We start from the raw sequence: 22,704 nt of genomic DNA on the forward strand, positions 1-22,704 counted from the left end.
TGGCATCGTCGACTGCTATCTGTTGCCTTTTTTCGTGTGATAGAGTCATATTAATAGAGAACAATTCTGGTTTTAATAAGGTAACATTTTCGTTATCATTCTTTCCCTCGTCGTGGTCTGATCGTCTGGATAATAGATCGGCTTTGATGTGAGTAGCGCCTGGTTTGTGATGTAATGTGAAATGATAATTGGCCAGTTCGCTAACCCATCTTGCTTGTCGTCTATTAAGCTTCTGAGGTTGTTTAAAATAGGTTAGGTTCTGATGATCAGTCCAGATCTCGAACTCTTTCGCGGCGTCCATTAGGTAATGGCGCCATTCCTCTAAAGCCGTCATGATAGCCAATAGTTCTTTATCATATATCTCGTAGTTTCTTTCAGTTGGATTGAGAGATTTAGATAGATAAGCTATTGGTTTCCAGACTTCATTCTGTTCTTGCGAGAGTACTGCTCCTAGAGCATAGTCGCTACTATCCGCTTCTACTCGGTATTGACCGTCATTGGTCGGGAGTGCTAATACGGGGGTTGTGCTTATCCTTCTTTTTATCTCTTCGAAGGCTTCTTTTTGTTCTTTTCCCCATATAAACTCTTCTTTACCGGTGAGTTTAGTAAGCGGTTTCGCTATTGATCCGAATCCTTCGATAAACCTTCTATAGAAGTTAACGAATCCTAAAAAGGCTTGTACATGTTTCTTCGTTTTGCATTCTGGCCAGTCTAGGATTCCCTTCACCTTAATCGGGTCCATGCGGATTTCGTTTTCTGAGATGATTAATCCCAGATACTCTGTCTCTGTTTCTTCGAAATCGCATTTTTCCGGTTTTAGGTATAGATGGTGTTTTCGTAAGATCTGAAGTACACGTTGCGTCATTGCTCGGTGTTCCTCTATCGTCTTTGTGAAGATCATAATATCGTCCAGATAGATCACTACTTTCCCTTCGTCAATTAGTTCCTTGAATATATAATTCATCATTGTTTGGAATGTAGCTGGTGAATTTGTTAATCCAAAGAACATTACTAACGGTTCGAACAGGCCGCGGTTGGTTCTAAATGCAGCCTTGTGTTCGTCTCCTTCCTTGATCCGAATATTATTATATCCCCATCTTATGTCAAGTTTTGTGAAATACTTGGCGCCTCTGAGCTTGTCTACAAGTTCATTAATCAGAGGTAATGGATATCTGTTCTTGATGGTGATTTCATTTAATTTTCGGTAATCTTGTACAGGTCGGAGTTTGCCGTCTTTCTTTTTGATGAAGAAGAATGGTGAAGCAATCGGAGATTTACTGGGTCTGATGCGTCCTGAGTCTAGGTTCTCTTTTAGGAATACATCTAACTGTTCTTGTTCTCCTAGTGCTAATGGATAAACCTTACAGTCTATCGTGTGATCTCCTGGTATCAGTTCGATTGCATGGTCCCATTGTCTTCTTTCAGGGAGGGCGTCAAATTCTTATTTGTCAAAGATATCTTTGAATTCGTGAAGGTATTTTGGTACAATGCCTTCGAATCCTCCTGTTTTCTGGTCCTTTCCTGCTGCTTCGGCAAGCTGTTGTGCAGTTGTGCCGTGAGCGCGGATGTGGTGCATGACGTCAGGAATGGATGTATCTTCAACGTTTAAGAAATTGATTTGGACGATTCTATCCCCCTCTTCGAGATTGACCTCAGGGCAATACGTTTCTAGATCTTCTTTGGGATCAAAGAATCTTACCATCATGTTGCAGTCTGATGGACATCTATTGAAGTCTAATTTTGACATGTTCCAGTCTATCGTGGGATTGTGTCTCTTTAACCATTCATGGCCTAAGAACATCCTGCCAGTTCCAAGATTGGTAACGGCTAGTTGGAGTCTTTCGGCGTGGTTATTGATTTCCACTAATATCTCTACGAATTCTTTAATGCTGCCGTCTCGGTTTAGAGTGCCGTCAGCATTGTAGACTGGAATTGGTCTAGGGATTCTCTGTCTCTCATATCCCTGTTCTTCAACAAATTTGTTATCTATGCAACTTCCGGTACAGCCACTGTCTAGTAATGCCTCAATCGTCGTTGATTGATGGGATGCAAGGTTTGTTAGTCTGCAGGTGATGTTCATCTGGTTTCCCTGAGTGCCTCTAATGAATTGTTTAGGCTTCTTCAGTTCTTCCAGTGCTAATACCGTTTCGTGAATTGGTAAAGCATTCAGTTCTTTTATCAAATCTGCATTGACTTCCAATCCTCTTTTCTTGTGGGTCCAACTACTAAGAATACCAATAGATCTTTCTTCCTTTTGGTCTCGTAGTCTTTCCGCTATCCAAGCAGCTGTCCATGGTGTTTTTTGATTCTTTTTATCTAGGTTTTTATTAGAGGTATTCCTGACCTCTTTGGAGCTGGTCGAAGCATCAGTTTCGGTTACACTACCCAATTGAGTCGTAACATTCTGTGCTTCAGTTGTCTCCTTTGTTGCTGCGCTTTTCGTGGCCCTTTCCCCTTTAGGTACCTCGTGCGCCGCTTCCTGTGCTGCGCCTTTCTCTTTCGAGTGCGCCGCTTCATTTTTGGGAATCTTTTCAACCCGTTTCCCTTTCAGGTTCTCCTCTTTAATAGATTGTTCCTTTCGTTTTAGATCTTGTGCATCTTTGAATAAAGCAATATCATTTTCATCGTTACTGGTACATGCATCAAGATTTTCAACGGGTAGGCAACTATATCTATTTACAAAGTCCTTTGGCACAGTCTGGCGAGGAGTCGCAGCTGGCCTTCTTAAAAACCCTGGAGCAAGTTAGCTCGTTCTTCTTCCGGCATTGCTTCTAACATTGCTCGGAGATCGAACTTCGGTTTCTGTGGTATTTGTCCGTTTAGATGGTCTCTGGCCCTATGGCCCTTCTCTCCGCACTTGAAGCAGCGTCCTTCGGATCGGAACTTCTGCTTGTCCAATTCCATCTCTTTTCCGGCTCCGGTATATAGTGTACCCGTGCCGTCTTTCTTCGCTTCCACCGTCTCGGTCTTCCTCTCCGAAGCACCCTTCTCTTGGTATCTTCCATTGGGTCCCCGGTTCCCTGTACCGGAGCTGCCGCTGGTTGATCCTTTCAACATCCGCTCGTTTTCTACTTGGTCTCGCCACAATTGGTCATTTGTGACGATCCTCGTCTTCCATTCTATATATGTTGTGGGAACGTTTCCGCTATAAATGATCTGCTTTATCAGTGGACCATTTATGTTATTCCTGATTAGTGTGATCAGGAATTGTTCGCTCAGTTTGACATCGTAGCCGGCCCGTCTCCTCAACTCTTCGAATTTTACAAAGAACTCTTGGGCCGTTAGAGTTCCTTGTTTTTTGTATATAATTTCATACCTCGCTCTTTCTTCTTCGTGTGTGTCAGTGAAATGGTCTTTGAGGGTCCTCTCAAAGTGAGCCCAGCTCTCTAAGAGGGTGATCTCCCCTGCATCCGACCTTTCTTCTGCAATCTTCCTCCTCTCTACCCATTCCGTTCTCAGGGCTGCTGCTGCCCCTATACTCATATAGGATAAGGCGAAGCTTATCCGGTTCCTTTCTCGGGAGAAGTATGCCGAGTTGGCATTGAAATGGAGTTCTAATGACTCCGAGAAGCTTCGAAACTTCTTCTTGTCTCCGTCGTAGGGTTCCGGCTTTGCTAACGCTGTTTTCCTAAACTCTGCTTCTTGTGCGCGTGGCAGGCCCATCCCTGAAGGCTGCCTCCTTTCGCTCTCTGCGAGCCTTCTGCGCAAGTCTCTGACTTCTTCGTCTTTTGATGAGAATCTCTCTTCCCATAATTCGTTGTTGTCTGCGATCGCGTTGTTGACCGCCGCCAGGATGATGTTCTGCAGGTTCTGCATCTGCTGCTGGTTGGTTGCCGGCGATGGTACGCGCGGCTGAATATGCGGTAACGCGTCCCGCAAATCTGACATGTCGGTGCTCTCGGCCATGTCTGGGTTCTCTCGATATGTGTCGTAAGACATTCAGGGATGATGTAGGGGATGGTGATAGGAATGATAGGGTAGGTGTGATTCTTTCTTGTTTTATGATCGGCCTGGGGTATGTGATCGGTCCGGGATATGGTAAGATCGGGATCTGATATGAATATGGTGCGAAGGGCATTCAAAAAAGGTTCCCCAGATGACAAATCTGGATCAACACTTCTTTAATGAAGATCCCTTTTTCTGTCTTTCCTTCTGCTTATGGGTTCCTCTTCTGTCCCCACTAAGCGTGTACGTGAACTATTTATATATGGTACCAGTGTTCTAATTGTATCGTAATCGAGGTCCGAACGGTTGTCTCGATGATGGCCCGCGTTAACCGCTGTCAGCCCTCTTCCTACTGGCGGAGGCAAATGCCCGGCCTGGTAAGAAGTATAAAGAAGTTTTTGTAGCTAATAGAACCTTAGCGACTCCACGTCACTAAGCTCTCTAAGTACGGGATTGTGGGGGCGGATGATAGGAGATAGAGGGATGGTTTCGAAAGATGAGTTGGATGGTGATGATTGGATGAAAGTGATTATAGTGGATGGGCGAGTGATAGGTGATGTGATTTGAGAGAGGGGTGTGGTGAGGCGAATGTATAGTTTGAGTAGGACGAAGGATAGGATGATGATGACGGGGGTTAGGATGATGATTAAGATAGCCTTTGTTTCAGTCATCAACTAGGTGCTCTTTACTAGCTTTTGATTATATAACGACTGAGTTGCACTACTGGAAGAAACCAGGCAACTCAACGTCAATCTCTGGCAAGTAGTTGAACAAGTGTATAAAGACGAAATCAAAAGCTAAGGTATGTACATCGTTGAGTGTCTACTTATATATGTAAGAACTCATGTCAGCCATGAGGCGCTGACTGATAGACATGAGGATGTATCGTGTTTAGCTTTGTAAGATGATTCGTAAGTGATCATGTGACTTGGGTCACGTGATGAGATAAGGAGATAAGATAAGGAAAACTACGTGATAAGATAAGGAGAGATAAGTGTTTCTACGTCAGAGTTAGAGATGAAAGGTGAAGTATTGGGTGTAAAAGATAAGGATCGTGACACTTTGTTTTTATCACCATCCGAGGAGCAATCTCCTGGACAAGCAAAAGACAAAGCACGGTAGCTTTATCCTCCATGGAGTCAGAGTACATTGGATTGAGCAATGCTGGACAACACCTTGCATGGCTTTGGACTTTTTTTGAAGAAATTGGACATGCTCAAAATGGACCTACAACATTGCACTGTGACAATTAAGCAGCTATTATTCTTACACGAGATCCACAGTTCCGTGCTCGCACAAAACACATTCAATGGAAATATCATTTTATCCGAGATGACTTAGTATCAAAGGGAGAGACAGTAATCAGATATGTTCCTACAGGAGATATGGTTGCCGACATTCTCACTAAACCCCTCACTCACAAAAAACACTGGAAATTCTCTAAAGCTATGGGACTACGGTTGCACTCGAGTGGGAGTGACAAAACCAGATAAACCCGGTCTCTGCCGAAGCAGCCATTGTTCTCCATGGGGCATAGCCACCACTCCATGGAGTCATTATACTGTAGCGAGTAGCACCTCTGACTATAAGTAGTAGGGGGTTAAGTAGTAGGGGGTTTAGTATAGAAATACCTCAGTCATTTCTATAGCCTCTCGGGCAGCGGCTGAGGTATGTTACATTACATTTATTAGAGATCACCTTAAACTAACATCCATTGTAGTTTCACTTAGGTAAATAATACAGTCGTTTCTATAGCCTCTTGGGCAGCGGCTGAGTTTCACTTAGTTTTATTAGTCATGCACCAAAATTGATTGGTAGCATGAACAGGTGTCAATAATGAAGTGAATATTCAAAAGACTCGCCTTTGTGCCTCACAGGCACAGTGCCATGTGGAACAGTAATTAATATTGCCTTTTCAAACTTGGGGCTGATCAACACCCACCTGTATTAGGCAATCAAGTCCTGCTGTTACGATAACACATTTTCGGACCTTTGATTTTCATTCTCCTCTTTAACCTTCTACTGTAGTTTTCTCACATTGTGCCATGCGGCACTTTCTCTTTTGTTCAAACTCCTCTTTCTTGCGCTGCACTGCCCTTCTTCTTATTATAGCTACAAGTCCCTCACGCAGTGGAGCTGGTCACACGGGCTGTGCCCTTGACATCATCAGCCACTGCCTTCATCAACTGTATAGTACATATGTACAAACAAACCTGTAGTAGTATATAAACCCCAATAGATCAAGGAGACTCCTCAGTGAGTCCTCCTGTTGTTTACCCACAACAAACTCAGTCCTATCTAAAGGGTAAGCACTCCCCTCGCTTCTTTATAGCTTTGTCTGAGTTGTGTGCCAGAGTATACAAACTCTTGGTTGTTATATTAGGACTTGCTCTTACTATTCTCTTGCACTTTGTGCAAACCCGGTCCCCAGGGTTAAGGGGTTATTGTTTGGGAATATCCTGTATAGCAGAAGGGTGCGCTCCTAGCGACGGCCCTGTGGTGCTCTGGGAGAAGAGACAATTATCTACACATGGCCCCAGTGTTAAGGGGAGTACTTTAACTCAGCAGTTGGTGTGGAACCACTGTTGATCAGTTTTAGAATACAAAACTTCTTCTTTGTGTTCCTCTGACCAGGCCTGGCACTTGCCTCCACCAGTCTGGAGAAGGGTTGACAGCTTAACAAGTGGACCACCCCCTGACAACCGTTCGAACCAGGGTTTCCTACTATAACTTTACATACATTTTCAAATACTATAGTGTGGGTAGTCGGGGATTGAGACCCGTTACTCAGCTGGGAAGAGGTAGATTTGCAGATAGCAAGTGGGGACCCCCATTTACATTTTTTTATTTACATACACAAGAGAACAAGTTGACATGTTGTTGCAACCCCAACAGCAGGACATGAATACTCTGTTGCACAACATGTGTGCACAGATTCTGTCACTGACTACGCAGCTCACCAAGATTCAGGCTGCCCCAGCAGCTGAACCCACGGTTGAGCAAAAATTCAACAAAAAAGTCGAAATTGTTGCTGACCCCAGCACTTTCAAAGGAGACAGGGCTCAATTTGCTGAATGGTGGATCAAGGCAAACTGGGACATGTTTGCCGACGATTTTGAGATAGCCACTGCTGTGCTATCAAGACTAAAAGGACCTGTGGCGGGTAGATACACCCAAGTAAGACTGCAGGAGTGCTACACTGTGGGAGTGTGGCCCACCTGGGACGATCTCAAAGTAGAGATCAAAAAATATTTCAAACCGCAAGCTGAGCGTGACTGGGCACGTCAGCAAATTTGTTCCTTCAAGCAAGGAAGCATGAGGACGGATGATTACATCACCTGGTTCCTGGCTCTCTCTATCCAAGGAGGGCTTGGAAATGAACATGCAGTAGAGCTGCTAGAATGCAATGTAAACCCCCACATTGCTGAGCAGATCTATCTGCAGGATATACAGAGCGACAACCTGGCCCTGGCAGCTGAGGAAGTCCAACAAGTCGGTAGAGCCATGGAGCTCTACGCTATGCACCAAGGTGGTGGGCCCACCACCAAAAACAACCAATCCCAGAGGCACCCTGGGTCATCAAATCACCATAATCACTCTCACGGGTTCAAGCCGTTCGGGCTGCAGCCAGGACAGGGTGCTCCTATGGATATCTGCGCGGTCTAAGGTGGACAGATGCACAGATTCAAGGGCAACTGTTACAACTGTGGCCAAGAGGGGCACATGTCCCGAGATTGCAGAAACGGGGCGCAGGATGCCCAACAAAAAAATAACCAAGGGCGCCAGGCGTGCCAATTAGAAACTGAAAAGCCAGATGATCAGCTCAATACTCTGGCCGGTTGTTCATACGACGAAATCCAAGCTTTCTTCTATGACCAGCAGGTCAACAAAATGAAAGCTCAGGGAAAAGAGTTTGGAGCTTAGGTCACTTGGGTGCCTCTGCTCCACTGAACAATGAAGTAAACCACAACAAGGTAGCCCCTGCTCCGGGGTGTTGCACGAGCAATAAAGGAAAGAGGGTGGCTCCCCTATTTGTAAATAAGTTTCTAAATCTATTATCTGAAGCATGTACTTGTATGAAGAATTGTGACTGTAATATTTATGATACTACCGCTGCACCAGCATCTCCCTCTGAGTGTGGCCCCGGCAAGACAATTACTAGGGTGCTTGATTCTGGTAAAAATAAAAATAAAAACATAGAAAATATTAAAGTAGAAAAACATGTTTCTCTCAATTCTTCTTCTTCTTTGGAGCCACCCTTCCCCGAAATCCCAAGGCGTGTGTTGATGTGCACATATATATTCCAAAAGGAGATCTGTTTAGATGTTGGTGTGGAAAACCCTGCCCGAGGCATAGTACACCCAACCAGTGCACTGCTTGATTCAGGCGCTAACAGAATCTTCATAGATCAGGTTTGGGCAGAGCAAATTGGACTCCCCCTGGTAAAATTAGATGTATCTATTCCCGTCTATAACGTTGATGGTACGCTTCATGTGGGTGGCTGCATTATGCACAAATGTTCTTTTATTGTTGAGTACCAAGGACACAGAGAACGAGTCACCGCCAAAGCTACCCAACTAGGGAAGATTAATTTAATCTTAGGCTGGACCTGGCTATTTAAACACAATCCTGAGATTGACTGGCAGACAGGGGTTGTCACATTGTCACGTTGTCCTCAGGAGTGTGATGACTTGGGTAAACTGAGTCATGTCCGTCAAACAGAGCTGGATGAAAGGATAAACACTGGTCACATTTATGCCAAGCTCCGATCTTTAGATAAGATTGACAATGACAATGACAAGGGAAAACCTGAGGAAGAGATCAAGAGGCTGGTACCTCCAGAGTACCATGACTTCTGGAAAGTCTTTTCAAATCACAAATCAGAGCGCTTCCCAGAGGCTAAGCCTTGGGACCATGCTATAGATTTGAAGGACACCTTCAAACCGAGAAAAAGACACATGATTCTCCTCTCTGCTCCAGAAAGATATGAGGTTTCAAGTTTCATAGAAGAACAGCTTAGGAAGGGTTACATCAGACCTTCCAAGAGCCCTATGATGTCCCCAGTGTTCTTTATTCCTAAAAAAGATGGTAAGAAGCGCATGATTATGGACTATTGCTACTTAAATAAGTACACGGTTAAAAATGCGTTGTCATGCACCAAAGTTGATTGGTAGCATGGACAGGTGTCAATAACGAAGTGAATATTCAAAAAGACTCGCCTTTGTGCCACGTGGAATAGTAATTAATATTGCCTTTTTCGAACTTGTGGCTGATCAGCACCACCTCTATTAGGCAATCCAGTCACGCTCACCTTTGCTTTTCCATTTGGTACTTTCCGCGTTTCGGCATTTTGGCAAATTTTTGCGTCGCCACTGGCTACACATTGCATTGCGCCCTTGCTTTTGTCGTTTCCTTCACTTCCCTTCCTTTGCCTAGCCCCACCATGGGCCCCTTACTCTCGTTTTTATTCTCACCCGACGGTCGTTTCTGGATCCCCATTTTAGTTCACCTCCTCGTCACCTCCAGCCTCCTCCTCCTCATCTTCTTTGCTCCCCCACCATTTCTGATGTCACCACTTCCTATCCGCTTCCGTCGCCGATCTGTTGACTATCACGTGCCACTGCTGATATCAGCAAAGCCCCAGCGGCCGGTTCAAATAGGGCAACAGGTCCATCTTTATGACGTCGATCTACCATCATATACTATCAAAACATCGGTCACTTGTCTTGCCTGGTTGGAGCATGGGTGGGTAGTTTTTGAGCTGGAGAAGGTTCATCCCCTTGCGTTGCCCATGTTCATCGCTGTCCCATTCACTTGGGTACACTTATCTTTTGTCCATCGTCTTCGCTACAGCTACACCTACCACACGCTGCCTGGGACTCACTTGTTCCAAATTGGAACTACTCCTCTCCCTCCCTCGTTTGATCAGGTGGTCCAACACAACCAGTCCATTGGTAAGGCCATGGAACTGTCGGATTTGGACTAGGTGGTGGACCAGTGGCTCCAGTTTCTTTTTTTTTCAGCAGAACATTCATTTACAGTGCAATTATTTTTGATTTTTGAATCATTTTTATGGACACATATTTTTTTAGAATGTCTGACTGACAATAAAGGAACTGTGTTGATACTGATATTGTTTTTCTTTATCCTTTTTTTTACTGCATCTTCCCATGACATCATGATTTTCCTGCTCTCTTTTTGCTATTGGACTTTACTTTATGGCTGTACAAACCTGTGACATTACTCACAGCATTCATTGTTCTATCCCTTTCTTTTCCTTTTTTTGACAATCTTATCCTGTACTACCTACACAGGATTCGTCAGCGTACATTCCTTCCTTCATGTTCTTTCTCATTCTTTTTGCACAGCTATACTGTGCATAGCCTACTTTTCTTTCACTATATAAATCCCTGTATTTTACCTTGTATAAAAAAAACAAGAACTCCAATCTAGACTTCTTCTCTAATCTCAAGTTCACTACTCTCTGCTACTTGTGATCCAGTGTGGTCACAACACTTCCCACTGCTACCACTGTTAATTGCTGTCATTGTCACTTCCCACTTTGAAGTCATTGTTATCCCTTTCGATTAGAGTCCTTCTGAGCACTACAGTTTGTGCGTCAGGAGCCTGCTATCACTGGGAACCCCGTCACCTCGTCATCCTTGTCATTCTCAAACCTACCTTGTGCTACAATTAGCAAGGTAGTGCTCATCTATACTCGTCACTAAGCCCCTATCTTCTATAAATTCAACTATCCCTCCTCCTCAAAACCCACACTCATACACCTCTGGGTTTTACTTTGAAGGATCTTTATATGTACCACCCCACGAACAACCAGACCACTCCACTGTTCTAGGAGGCAAAGCCCATAAACAAGTTCCGTGGAATCTGGGAGGATTGTGTGTTAGTTTGTTTTTTGTGTGTGGTTTTCTAACAGCAGTTCTCATCTTCGACAGCGTATCCGCTGCCTTTGATCAGTCAGCTAGTAGATAAATTGGCTGGCACCAAGATCTTAACAAAGATGGATCTCAGATGGGGGTACAATGATGTACAAATCAAAGAGGAGGATGCCTGGAACGCCGCGTTCATGTGCCACCGAGGATCCTTTGAACCCCTTGTTATGTTCTTTGGGTTGACCAATTCACCGGCAACCTTCCAGAGCATGATGAATGAGATCTTTGCGGATATGGAGGACTGTGTTGTCATTTACATTGACGATTTATTAATATTTACAAAGTTGGACAATGAGGCTGAGCATGACAGGATCGTGCAAGAAGTCCTTCAACGCTTACAGGAACGAGACCTATTCGTCAAACCCAAAAAATGTAACTTTAAAGTAAAGGAAGTAGACTTCCTTGGTATGATAATTGGCCAGAACAGAATCAGGATGGATCCTGAGAAAGTTCAAGCTATTTTGGATTGGCCCAAACCTACTCGCATCAAAGGAGTTAGGGCCTTCCTTGGCTTAGGCAATTTTTACCAAAAGTTTGTTGAAAACTTCGCAAAGATAATGAGACCGTTGAACAATCTTACTAAAAAGGACATTGTCTGGCACTGGGGTGCCAAAGAACAAGAAGCTTTTGGTAAGCTTAAACAGGCATTTACAACAGCGCCCATATTAGCATTTCCAGATTTAGACAAAGAGTTCCGGCTAGAAACCGACTCTTCTGATTTTGCTACTGGGGCTGTTCTATCAATCAAATGCCCTGATGATCTTTGGAGGCCTTGTGCCTATTTATCGCATAGTTTGTCGCCCACAGGGTGCAACTATCAAATTTACAATAAGGAAATACTATTATTAGAGCTTTAGAGCACTGGCGGCACTACTTGCTGCTGCTCCTATCCCTTCTGCATTTGTACCACCGCCTTCTTCTGGTGTGTTCGCCTCTCCTCACCAACTCTTGTTGTCATCTCCAACCAGGAGTGCTGTGGATCCCAGCACACTCCCACCCTCAGTTCCGTCATCATTCATTGCCACAGATGAGGACTCCGGGTCTCACATTATAAGTGTAAGCTGTTCCAAGCGGAAGCATAGTGCAGTCGAGAGTAGTGAGTCTAGATCTCCACCTTCTGGAGGTGGCTCTGTTGCAAGCAGCTCAAAGTGTTTTCCATCCAATGACAGCAACAGCAAAAGCCCAGCAAGAAGGCTCAGAAGCATTGAAAAAGATAACAGACCTGGTTGAAGAGCTCACAAAGGGTGTCTTTTAATTTGTCTGATGTAGATAAGGTTGACCTTACCAAGTACTTTACAATGAATCAGGCTGATGCAGCAGCGTATTACTATTTACAGAGTGAAGGTGCCAGGGAGATTTGGATTCAGAGAAAGTTGACTCGGTGTAGAGTTGACTTAGACGTTGGCATAGTAATCCCTTTATTTCCCAACATATCAATCCAGTTCTATGACAAACCATGCATTGATACACAACAGTCCGCAGAGTCCATGTTTGCGGATACATAGAGTCCACGTTTGCGGACACCTAGAGTCCGTGTTTGCAGACATATAGGGTCCGCACTTTTCGGACTTTGGACCCGTTGGACGAGGAGCTAACTCAGCACTCACACACGTGCAAGACTCCACATGGACTCCAGAGTATTATGACTGTCCACAGATCAACTACCCCTTTCCTTTTATGGAATATAGGAGTTGTCCCTCATGGTATGGAACTGTCTGGACATCGGACTGGCAGGATATGACTCGCTTTTTCTTACATTTTCATATGGACACTTTCTAATGTTTATCCTTCATTTCTCCCATTGGTTCTCATATGTTTTTACGCTATCAGCCCACATTTCCTCTGCAATCCTGTTGCATCAAGCATCAGCCCTCTCTCGCTCTTTGCGGTTGGCTGGCCCAGCTGCTAGCCCCTCATTGTCTTCACCATCCCAACTGCCTCCATCATCCTCCCAGTTGTCACTGTTGTCGTTTAGCTCTTGCAAGAGATATGTTGGGTCATGCTGGTGGATGAAACTGTGCAGAGCACATAAAGCTGAGGGGATGTGGGCCTGAATATGCAAACTGTCACTCGGTGTCGATGATGAGAATTGTAGTTAGAAAACCACACACAAAACAAACTAACACACAATCCTCCCAGATTCCACAGAACTTGTGTATGGGCTTTGCCTCCTAGAATAGTGGAGTGGTCTGGTTGTTTGTGGGGTGGTATGTATGACAATCCTTCAAAGTAAAACCCAGTGATGTATGGGTGTGGGTTTTGAGGAGAAGGGATAGTTGAATTATAGAAGATAGGGGCTTAGTGATGAGTATGGACAAGCACTACCTTGCTAACTGTAGCACAAGGTAGGTTTGAGAATGACAAGATGACAAGGTGACAAGGTTCCCAGTGATAGCAGGCTCCTGACGCACAAACTGTAGTGCTCAGAAGGACTCTAATCAAAAGGGATGACAATGACTTTCAAAAGTGACGAGTGACAATGACAGCAGTTAACAGTGGTAGCAGTGGGAATTGTTGTGACCACACTGGATCACAAGTAGCAGAGTAGTGAACTTGAGATTTAGAGAAGAAGTCTGGATTGGAGTTCTTGTTTTTTTTACAAGGTAGAATACAGGGGTTTATATAGTAAAAGAAAGAGAGACTATGCACAGTATAGCTGTGCAAAAAGAATGAGAAAGAACATGAAGGAAGGAATGTATGCTGACAAATCCTGCGTATATAGTACAGGATAAGATTGTCAAAATAAGGAAAAGAAAGAGATAGAACAATAAACGCTGTGTAAGTAATGTCACAGGTTTGTGTGAGGCAACGATGAACTATAACAAAAACGAAACCTGTCTCCTTCTGCACTTGCAGGGAGTAAGGGGTTCAATGAGCTTGAGGTCGACAGACGCTAGTTAATATAGCGGGTAGAGGACTTTGAGAGGTAAGCTTCAAAGGTTCTTGTTGAGGAGTAAAGCAGGTAAATTCAGTAATAGAAAACTAAGGAGCCATACATGAATAGGTAAGGCTTTATATAGTGAACTGTTCGTTCCTCAGACCGAAAGGAGAATATACGAAAAGTGGTCTGAGGAATCAATCGACCAATAAGAAAAAGGGAGAGTAACTATTGTACGACTTTTAACTTGATTAATCAGCAGGTGAGAGATTTGTACTAATAATAGAGGATTGTCACGCGTGTTCAGGAACCGTATCCTCATAATAAGGTACGATCCTGAATAAGGTGTTTATTAGTATAACCAGGCTTTACTGGGGCTTGGAGCTGGTTGGCGAGATGTCTACTACCAGTCCTTACCCAGTGTGCTGGCTGGCTGGGAGCAATACCCAGTCTCTGATCTGTGATATAAAATGGTAGTGATGGTTAAGAAAGCCTGTGAGGGCTATGAGAAGTAGAACAGCAAAGGATACCTCTAGCCCTAGAGCCAGAGGTGTAACGGGAAAAGCGTTCGAGAACCAAGACATAGCGAAGATAAGAAAATAATGAAATGGTCCTTACAGTTTGTACAGCCATAAAATAAAGTCCAAAAACAGAAAGAGAGCAAGAAAATCATGATGTCATGGGAAGATGCAGTAAAAAAAAGGATAAAGAAAAACAATATCAGTATCAACACAGTTCCTTTATTGTCAGTCAGACATTCTAAAAAAATATGTGTCCATAAAAATGATTCAAAAATCAAAAATAATTGCACTGTAAATGAATGTTCTGCTGAAAAAAAAAGAAACTGGAGCCACTGGTCCACCACCTAGTCCAAATCCGACAGTTCCATGGCCTTACCAATGGACTGGTTGTGTTGGACCACCTGATCAAACGAGGGAGGGAGAGGAGTAGTTCCAATTTGGAACAAGTGAGTCCCAGGCAGCGTGTGGTAGGTGTAGCTGTAGCGAAGACGATGGACAAAAGATAAGTGTACCCAAGTGAATGGGACAGCGATGAACATGGGCAACGCAAGGGGATGAACCTTCTCCAGCTCAAAAACTACCCACCCATGCTCCAACCAGGCAAGACAAGTGACCGATGTTTTGATAGTATATGATGGTAGATCGACGTCATAAAGATGGACCTGTTGCCCTATTTGAACCGGCCGCTGGGGCTTTGCTGATATCAGCAGTGGCACGTGATAGTCAACAGATCGGCGACGGAAGCGGATAGGAAGTGGTGACATCAGAAATGGTGGGGGAGCAAAGAAGATGAGGAGGAGGAGGCTGGAGGTGACGAGGAGGTGAACTAAAATGGGGATCCAGAAACGACCGTCGGGTGAGAATAAAAACGAGAGTAAGGGGCCCATGGTGGGGCTAGGCAAAGGAAGGGAAGTGAAGGAAACGACAAAAGCAAGGGCGCAATGCAATGTGTAGCCAGTGGCGACGCAAAAATTTGCCAAAATGCCGAAACGCGGAAAGTACCAAATGGAAAAGCAAAGGTGAGCGTGACTGGATTGCCTAATAGAGGTGGTGCTGATCAGCCACAAGTTCGAAAAAGGCAATATTAATTACTATTCCACGTGGCACAAAGGCGAGTCTTTTTGAATATTCACTTCGTTATTGACACCTGTCCATGCTACCAATCAACTTTGGTGCATGACATCGGGTGGAATTTGAAGGATACGCCATCAACGTTTGAGAACCCCAAAGATCCGCTCAATAATGTTGTGCAGCATAGCATGCCGCAAATCAAAAAGCTCTTGTGGTTTTGTGGACTGTTTTGTATATACGTCCAAGTAGCAAAATAAAGAATAAATTGTACTCACATTGAACCTGTTTGAGCCCACTCTTTTAAATGATAATGAACACCATGGTAAAGCACAATAAGTGTGTCACAAGTGCCAAAGCCTGCATCTGCAAGCAGATACTTGCCAACAGGCATACGCAGGTCATGTTTTTGGGAGTCATTCCACAGCGATGTGTCTGCAATGGATCTGTCCCAACCACAAAGTGAGTATGTAAAGAAAAAGTTGAAGTTGCAGAGAAATAGACAGTTTTGTGATAAAAAGCCCCTGCAGTTGCGCAATGTAGCATGGTCGGCTCTGTTGGCGGCTGTGACTTGAATGTATGTACTATCTACAGCACCGAGCACATCTGCAAAGAATTGGAATTTCCGCTCTAGGCAAATCTTGTTGGCAACTGGGGTCTGAGCATCAGGAAGTTGTACATATTCTGTGTAGAATGGCACAGATGAGAAAAACTGGAGTAATCTTTTCAAATATCTGGATTTATTTGTATGTCAATGACGTTGCTATGAGAGTTGAAACACATACCAGGATATGGTCTCTGGTGAACGTTGGAAATGTTCTCCGAGATGGCAGGTAGATAATCCTGTCACAGACCCATATAAAAAAATAGCCAGCTGTTCCTCAAGCACAACTCCATTGCGTGATATCGTAAAGCCATTTTGGCGTAAGCTGGTGAGTAAAAGTTTGAAAACCTCGAGGCTGACTCCAAGGTTGTGCCGGATTTGGTCTGGATGTCCATTCATTAGCTCACAGACCCAGACCTCAGTCAGTAATGAAGTATGGTACGGGATGGGCACAGTAGTAGAAAGAAATATGTGTTTATAGTAGTACACAACTTGAGCAAGGACAGTAGTAACTATGGTGAGGAATCTACATTGATGGCCACAGTTCGCTTGCTGAACTTGAGGATCCATGATGGTTGCAGTGTGATGATCTTATCGGTGCCATCACGAATATCTAAGCGAAGGTTCACTCGGATTCCCAGGGGCAGTCACATGACCCACCTGAAATTCAGTTTATTTGTTGGCCGAATGAGGCGTGGCTGTACGCATTTTCCAGTCATGACATGCATGACATGTGTCTATTATCCGCCTACTTTAAGGCTCTCAAGGTGTGACAGTTGAATAATGTGGAAGATCAACAGACCTGTCAAGAGATACAATGTCGTTATTGTTATATGAAAAAATACATGACTCTGTGCTAAGGGAACTACTTTCAGCTCAAACAATATTTGGAAACACTAGACATTCATCAAGCAAACTGGTCGATCATCTGATGCAACTTCTGCAGGGTAAGAGCTGGCGAGCGTGGCTGGATATTACAAACAAACGGAAGTGGACGACTGCCAGGAAGGATTATGACTTTCAGGAGACATGGGCGGATCAGATAAAAGCTCATGCTCACACTGCTATCCCAGCTGTCCATCGTGGTTCGATGTCAATCTCTTTGCCTTGTCCATCCAAAGCCTTGGTAAATTTGAAAACAGCCAACAAAGAGGCTATAGCGGCCCACACCGTTGCATCAGCTACGTGGTGACCGACACAAATGCGCCTGCCGAATCCAAATGTATAAAGGACCTTGTCATCGTTAAGCTTGCCATCGCTGGTGAAGAACCTCTCAGGTTTAAATTGCGAGGGATTGGGATACTTGGCTTCGTTCCGTGTCATTGCCCTGTACAGCGCTGGCTGATCAACATATAAAGCGAGAGAATGTGTTAGTAAGACGAACCAGACATTTGCAATGACTGTGGCTCCTAAAAAGAAATTCAAGGTTAGGTATTTTGTCTGCTATGGGATAGACTGATGATTAACCTTTCGGGATGTGATAGCCTTCATAAATATCATCGCTCACTGCTGCGTGAGCGACACCTAATTGGAGCTTACATCAGTGTCAGGAGCACATCCAATCATGCACAAAACTCACCCAGTGGAAACACAGGGTGCCATCTGAACGACTCACGAAGTATAGCTTCTACATACGGCAAGGAATCTCGGTCGTCGAAGTTAGGCAACCTGTTCCCATCCATGACCGAGTCGATCTCTGCTTGCGCCCGCTCTTGGACATCCGGATAAAGGACCATTGCAAGGACAAAGTTGACGAACGTGGAGGTTGTCTGAAAATAATTGGTTTTGAAATGTAATTGATAGTATAGTAACATGAAAAACACCAACAGTCTCTGACCCCCCTATAAGCATGATGAGATATTGCGACCGTCAATAACCAAAAGATGCAATCCTCACCCGCAAATGAAGTAGACGCGACATTTTTAACCACTCTTTCAAGTCCATCATAGTTATCTTTACCCTTGATTTGGCCGAGTAGATCGGAAACCATGCACGCTGTAGCATCGTTTGAAGCCTACGGTACCTCGGAATGAAACGAGACTCATGATTGTATAGTTGAGAAACTCACCATGCGCGATGCTGTATACTCAAATGGTTTCTCTATCATCTCATTCACCATAATACAAGACTCCTGTGCCTGTTTTTTGAACCCTGCTCCAGGAAACCAAGAGGGAAGATATAAAACTGAATAGGGTGGCATTACATTCCAAAAAATTCCTGCATGTCATTTTGAGCAGGCTTACGGAAAGGCCAGGTACCAAGGATAGCTGCCGCTTCAGGCGTCATAACCTTGAGACCTTGCACAAGAGCATTCCCAACGAGAGCAACGAGCGGATCGTCACGACGCTGAGTTTCATACCCATAAGTGATTGACATGATAGTGGAGGCCGCCATTCTGAAGTTCGCACGCTGTAAGTTTGTTTTGGTCCCTGCCAGATCACAAAGCCAAATTGCTTACGTCTGCAAGTGAAGCACAAAATCATTAGGAGCTTCGTACAAATCAACCAGAAGCTGATGTGCCTTGCGCATTTGCAGAGGACGATAGGTAAGTGCTGCAGTTGACCGTAGCTTATCATGCATCAACCGTCTATGCTGTCTCCATCCATTGCCATAGCGTAACAACGCCACGTTGAACATCCAACCAAAGCTATGGGAAGCGATTAGGTAGCTTTTCCGTGTGTGGAAGAAGGCACTCACAGTTCCGTTGTAACAAGGAGAGGCCTATCTGAATAGTTATATGAACGCTTATCTAGAAGATCTCTTGCGACCTTCTCTGAATTTATAACCACGACATCCTGACTGAGAAGACGGGTATATATAAGATCGCCTTTGATCGGTGGAAAAAGTCACTCAATGAAAAGATAGATCCACGATAGAAAAAGAAACCATACCATAGGTTTTACCCCATTCCATGTAAGCCTTCCATGGCGCAGCAGCGTCAATTGCAAGTGCATTCCCCACAATAGGCAGCGGTGGAGGACCAGGAGGGAGTGGCTTCCCACTGTTGGTTGCTGCTTTTCGTATTGCACGCCTTGAGATGAATAGAGCAGCTAAGACAAGAATAACAGTAATCGAACGTGGATCTACTTCAAACATGGCGATTGCACTGGGAAGGGAAGTCAAAATAATATCATGCAAAGTAGATATAGCTTATATACCGTACTTTCGTTTCAATCCACCTTCTACTTTGCTCACGCTCGTACCTTCTATACTACAATGGGTCTTCATTACGCATCAAGGTGTTTGTTCTTGTGCTGTAATCGCCACTGATTGACAGCTCGTGTGATACACCCATTGCGTTCAACAAATTTTGAGAATTGGTGTTTCTCCGCCATCTAGATAATATGTGCAGGTTTTAGTTTCAATATTTTACCAGGTGCACAGATGGTCACTCAACTTTGAGACTTCTGTTGTTCAGGGAGGTGTTTGACATACATGAGGTAACGAAACACGTCTTATCGCTGGCCTGCTTGCAGGGTTTTGACATCCTCGTCCCCAATCAGGTTTGTACTCAGAAAGTACTCGAGAGCGTGGTGAATGGAAGTAAGAGGCCCTGGGTCGGCAATGTCCAACGGACTTGGAACCAACAGATGTACCGAATACGCCGCTTACCTTACATAACTGCAACGTCGTCTCCATTAGCCTGAACTAACCTTCCTGCACACTCAGTACAGTAACCGGTCACGTTACTTGGGGCAGTATTGCAGACTCAAATCCCCACATCGACAGAGATATAAAGTATCTCAAGAAGAAGGATTTTGCGACTATGATCAGTCTGAATATAACGAAGTCAACCTTGACCAGGCAATAGAGTGAAATTGCCAACCTCCAGAATATCTTTTCCCTTATTCTTTGCGTAATCCCCCTTTTCAGAACTCGAAATGCATCCCCGTTTTTCGAAGCATCTGATGTAAACCTAGAGACGTAAGTGAATTTGAACAGGCTAAGTCCTGGCAACTCTTCTGCCTCGTCTATACTATACCCTTCTATTCTATTCTCGCTATGCGACTGGAAAAAGCCAACTAAAGCTTCTTCAGCCGCGTCCACTCAATGGTATGTCAAATTTTGAGCTGGCTCTTTCCGCCAAACTGAAAGACAACGAAGAGGGACCTGGCACGAACACGTCTCACCGCAGCAGTCAAACACTAAAATGTTATAAGTACACGAGCCTGTGCTAGAGAAACTGTTTTTGCTCAAACAATATTTAGAAACACCAAGCATTCATCAAGCAAACTGGTCGATCATCTGATGCAACTTCTCCATGGTAATAGTTGGCTGGATATTGCAAGCAAATGGAAACGGACGACTGCCAGGAAGGATCATGAGCTTCAGGAAACATCTGTGGATTGGATATAAGATCAGACTCACGCTGTGAGTCCGGCTGTCCATTGTGGTTCAATGTTAATCTCTTTGCCTTGCTCGTCCAAAGCTTTGCTAAACTTAAAGACAGCTAATAAAGACGCTATGGCGGCCCATAGTGATGCATCAGCTAGGTGGCGGCCGACACAAATGCGCCTGCCAAACCCAAATGCATAAAGGACCTTGTCATCGTTGAGTTTTCCATCGACTGTGAAAAACCTCTGAGGATTGAAGTCTGAGGGATTGTGGTAATTGGCTTCGTTTTGCGATATTGCCCTGTAAAGCTAGCCAATCAGTACACAAAATAATGGGTTGTATTACGGACGCATAACGAACCAAGCATTTGCAATGACTGTAGCTCCTGAAAAGGAATCCCAAGTAAGGAGCTTGTCTGCTACAGGGAACAAAAGTAATTGACCTTTCGGAATATAATATCCCTCATAGATATCGTCATTCACAGCGGCATGAGCAACGCCTCACAAGACATTTTAATCAATGTCTATAAGCCCTAGTGATGCGTAGTACTCACCCAAGGGTGCAATAGGATGCCACCGCTGCGTCTCACGGACTACAGCTTCAACATAAGGTAAAGAATCCCTGTCGTCAAAGTTAGGCAATCTGTCCCTACCCACGACAGACTCAATCTCCGCTCGCGCTTGCTCTTGAACGTTCGGATAAAGGACCATGGCGAGAATAAAGCTGACCAGAGTAGCGGTTGTCTGAGGACAGCTGTTTTGAGGTACAGGATAAGGTTATTAGGAAATCTACTTACAGTCTCTGACGCCCCTATAGAGAAATGGTAAGCTGTTACAATGTATAGGTAACCAAGAAGATGTGATCCTCACCAGCAAATAAAGTAGATGCGACATTTTTAACTACATCAAGATCAACATAGTTGCCCTCATCCTTGATTTGACCAAGAACGTCGGAAACCATGCACGCTGTGGCCTCGTTGGAATCCTAAAATGCCATAAAATGAGACTAGACCGGAGATTCCTGGCCCCGGAGCAAGAATACATACCATGTGCGATGTTGTATATTCAAATGGTTTCTCAACCATCTCGTTCAACATATTACGGGACTCCTGCGCCTTTTTTTTGAACCCAGCTCCAGGAAACCAAGAGGGAAGATACAAAACTATATACATGTTACGGTCTGAAAATCCTTGTATTTTTTGGCACTCACGAAATGGCCAGGCACCAAGGATAGCAGCCGCTTCAGGTGTCATGACTTTCAGACCTTGCATAACAGCATTCTCAACAAGGTCAACAAGAGGATCGTCACGGTGTTCTGCCTCATAACCATACGTGATTAACATCATTGTAGATGCGGTCATCCTGAAAATTTGACTATAAGTTCATTTCGTATGTTCCTGCTAAAATACAAAGGTCAAGTGCTTACATCTGTAAATGGTGCACAAATTCATTGGGTGCTTCAAGTATATCAATGAGGAGTTGATGTGCCTTGCGCATTTGCAGAGGGCGATAGGCAAGTGCTGCAGTCGACCGCAGCTTATCATCCATCATCCGTCTATGTTTTCTCCACTTATCACCGTAGCAGAAAAAGCCCACATTGAATGTCCAACCAAAACTATAGTGAATCAATAGGCAAGTATGTTCATGTGTAGAAGAAAGGACGCACAGTTCTGTCGTAACAAGCATAGGCCTATCTGAATAGTTGTACGAACGTCTATCAAGAAGATCCCTTGCAATTCTTTCTGAGTTAATGATGATGACATCCTGATTGAGGAGGCGGGAGTAGATAAGATCACCTTTGAGGTTGAAAGGGGGGGAAGTCATTCAGACACAAAATATACGGTCAAAACAAAGCTAATACCATAGGTTTTACTCCATTTCATGTAAGTCTCCCATGGTGCAACAGAGTCAAGTTGCAATGCATTGCCTACAATGGGAAATGTAGGGGGACCAGGAGGAAGTGGCAGACTAGCCCCAGTTGCTGTTTTTCGCGCTAAACGTCTCCCAAGACTGAATAGAGCAGCAACCAGAAACAAAATGGCATAGGAAGGCGTATTCATTGCTTCAAACATGATGATGGAGCTGGGATGGAGATCAGAAAAAGGGATCAGACACATGATCATACACGATGTAAAATTTATAAGGCACCTGTAGCATGCAAATATGGCTACTAATCTGCTCAGACTGGTATGCATCTTGCCTACAATAGGATTGTGACGCAATAAGAGCGCTTACTGTGATGTTTATAACCCCCCTAAAGTTCAATGGATTCAACGTTTAAGACTTTGTCCCTGGTGAGGCTCGATATCCATTGTCTTCAACCCGGTGTAGTTGGTACCAAAGGCGAGTGAAGTCGCATCCAAGCCAAGTTTAAAAGGATCGTCAGCTTGAGGTTCTTTCT

At 44.3% G+C, this 22,704-nt stretch overlaps 3 protein-coding genes across 3 annotated transcripts; 1 reads left to right on the plus strand and 2 right to left on the minus strand.

Moving 5' to 3' along the window:
* Nucleotides 1–6,819: 6,819 nt before the first annotated feature.
* Nucleotides 6,820–7,869, plus strand: SERLADRAFT_439932 (uncharacterized protein; the record flags this gene model as incomplete). The annotated part of the gene is made up of 2 exons (XM_007320366.1): nt 6,820–7,605; nt 7,663–7,869. 2 exons carry the CDS (start codon nt 6,820–6,822, stop codon nt 7,867–7,869), a joined length of 993 nt encoding a protein of 330 aa, XP_007320428.1.
* Nucleotides 7,870–16,774: 8,905 nt separating this feature from the next.
* Nucleotides 16,775–19,532, minus strand: SERLADRAFT_362439 (uncharacterized protein; the record flags this gene model as incomplete). Its single annotated transcript, XM_007320367.1, has 13 exons — nt 16,775–16,967; nt 17,030–17,378; nt 17,437–17,493; nt 17,549–17,738; nt 17,797–17,810; nt 17,866–17,983; nt 18,038–18,153; nt 18,213–18,364; nt 18,428–18,616; nt 18,667–18,796; nt 18,861–19,075; nt 19,133–19,304; nt 19,366–19,532. 12 exons carry the CDS (start codon nt 19,195–19,197, stop codon nt 16,877–16,879), a joined length of 1,686 nt encoding a protein of 561 aa, XP_007320429.1.
* Nucleotides 19,533–20,193: 661 nt separating this feature from the next.
* On the minus strand, nt 20,194–22,375 carry SERLADRAFT_439936 (uncharacterized protein; the record flags this gene model as incomplete). Its single annotated transcript, XM_007320368.1, has 11 exons — nt 20,194–20,275; nt 20,338–20,604; nt 20,665–20,803; nt 20,858–21,047; nt 21,101–21,114; nt 21,174–21,288; nt 21,350–21,465; nt 21,514–21,665; nt 21,730–21,918; nt 21,970–22,099; nt 22,165–22,375. The coding sequence occupies 11 exons, from the start codon at nt 22,373–22,375 to the stop codon at nt 20,194–20,196; spliced, it is 1,605 nt and encodes a 534-aa protein (XP_007320430.1).
* Between the last annotated feature and the right edge of the window lie 329 nt (nt 22,376–22,704).

This window comes from Serpula lacrymans (assembly GCF_000218685.1).
Source record: "Serpula lacrymans var. lacrymans S7.9 unplaced genomic scaffold SERLAscaffold_9, whole genome shotgun sequence".
Lineage (NCBI taxonomy): Eukaryota > Fungi > Basidiomycota > Agaricomycetes > Boletales > Serpulaceae > Serpula > Serpula lacrymans.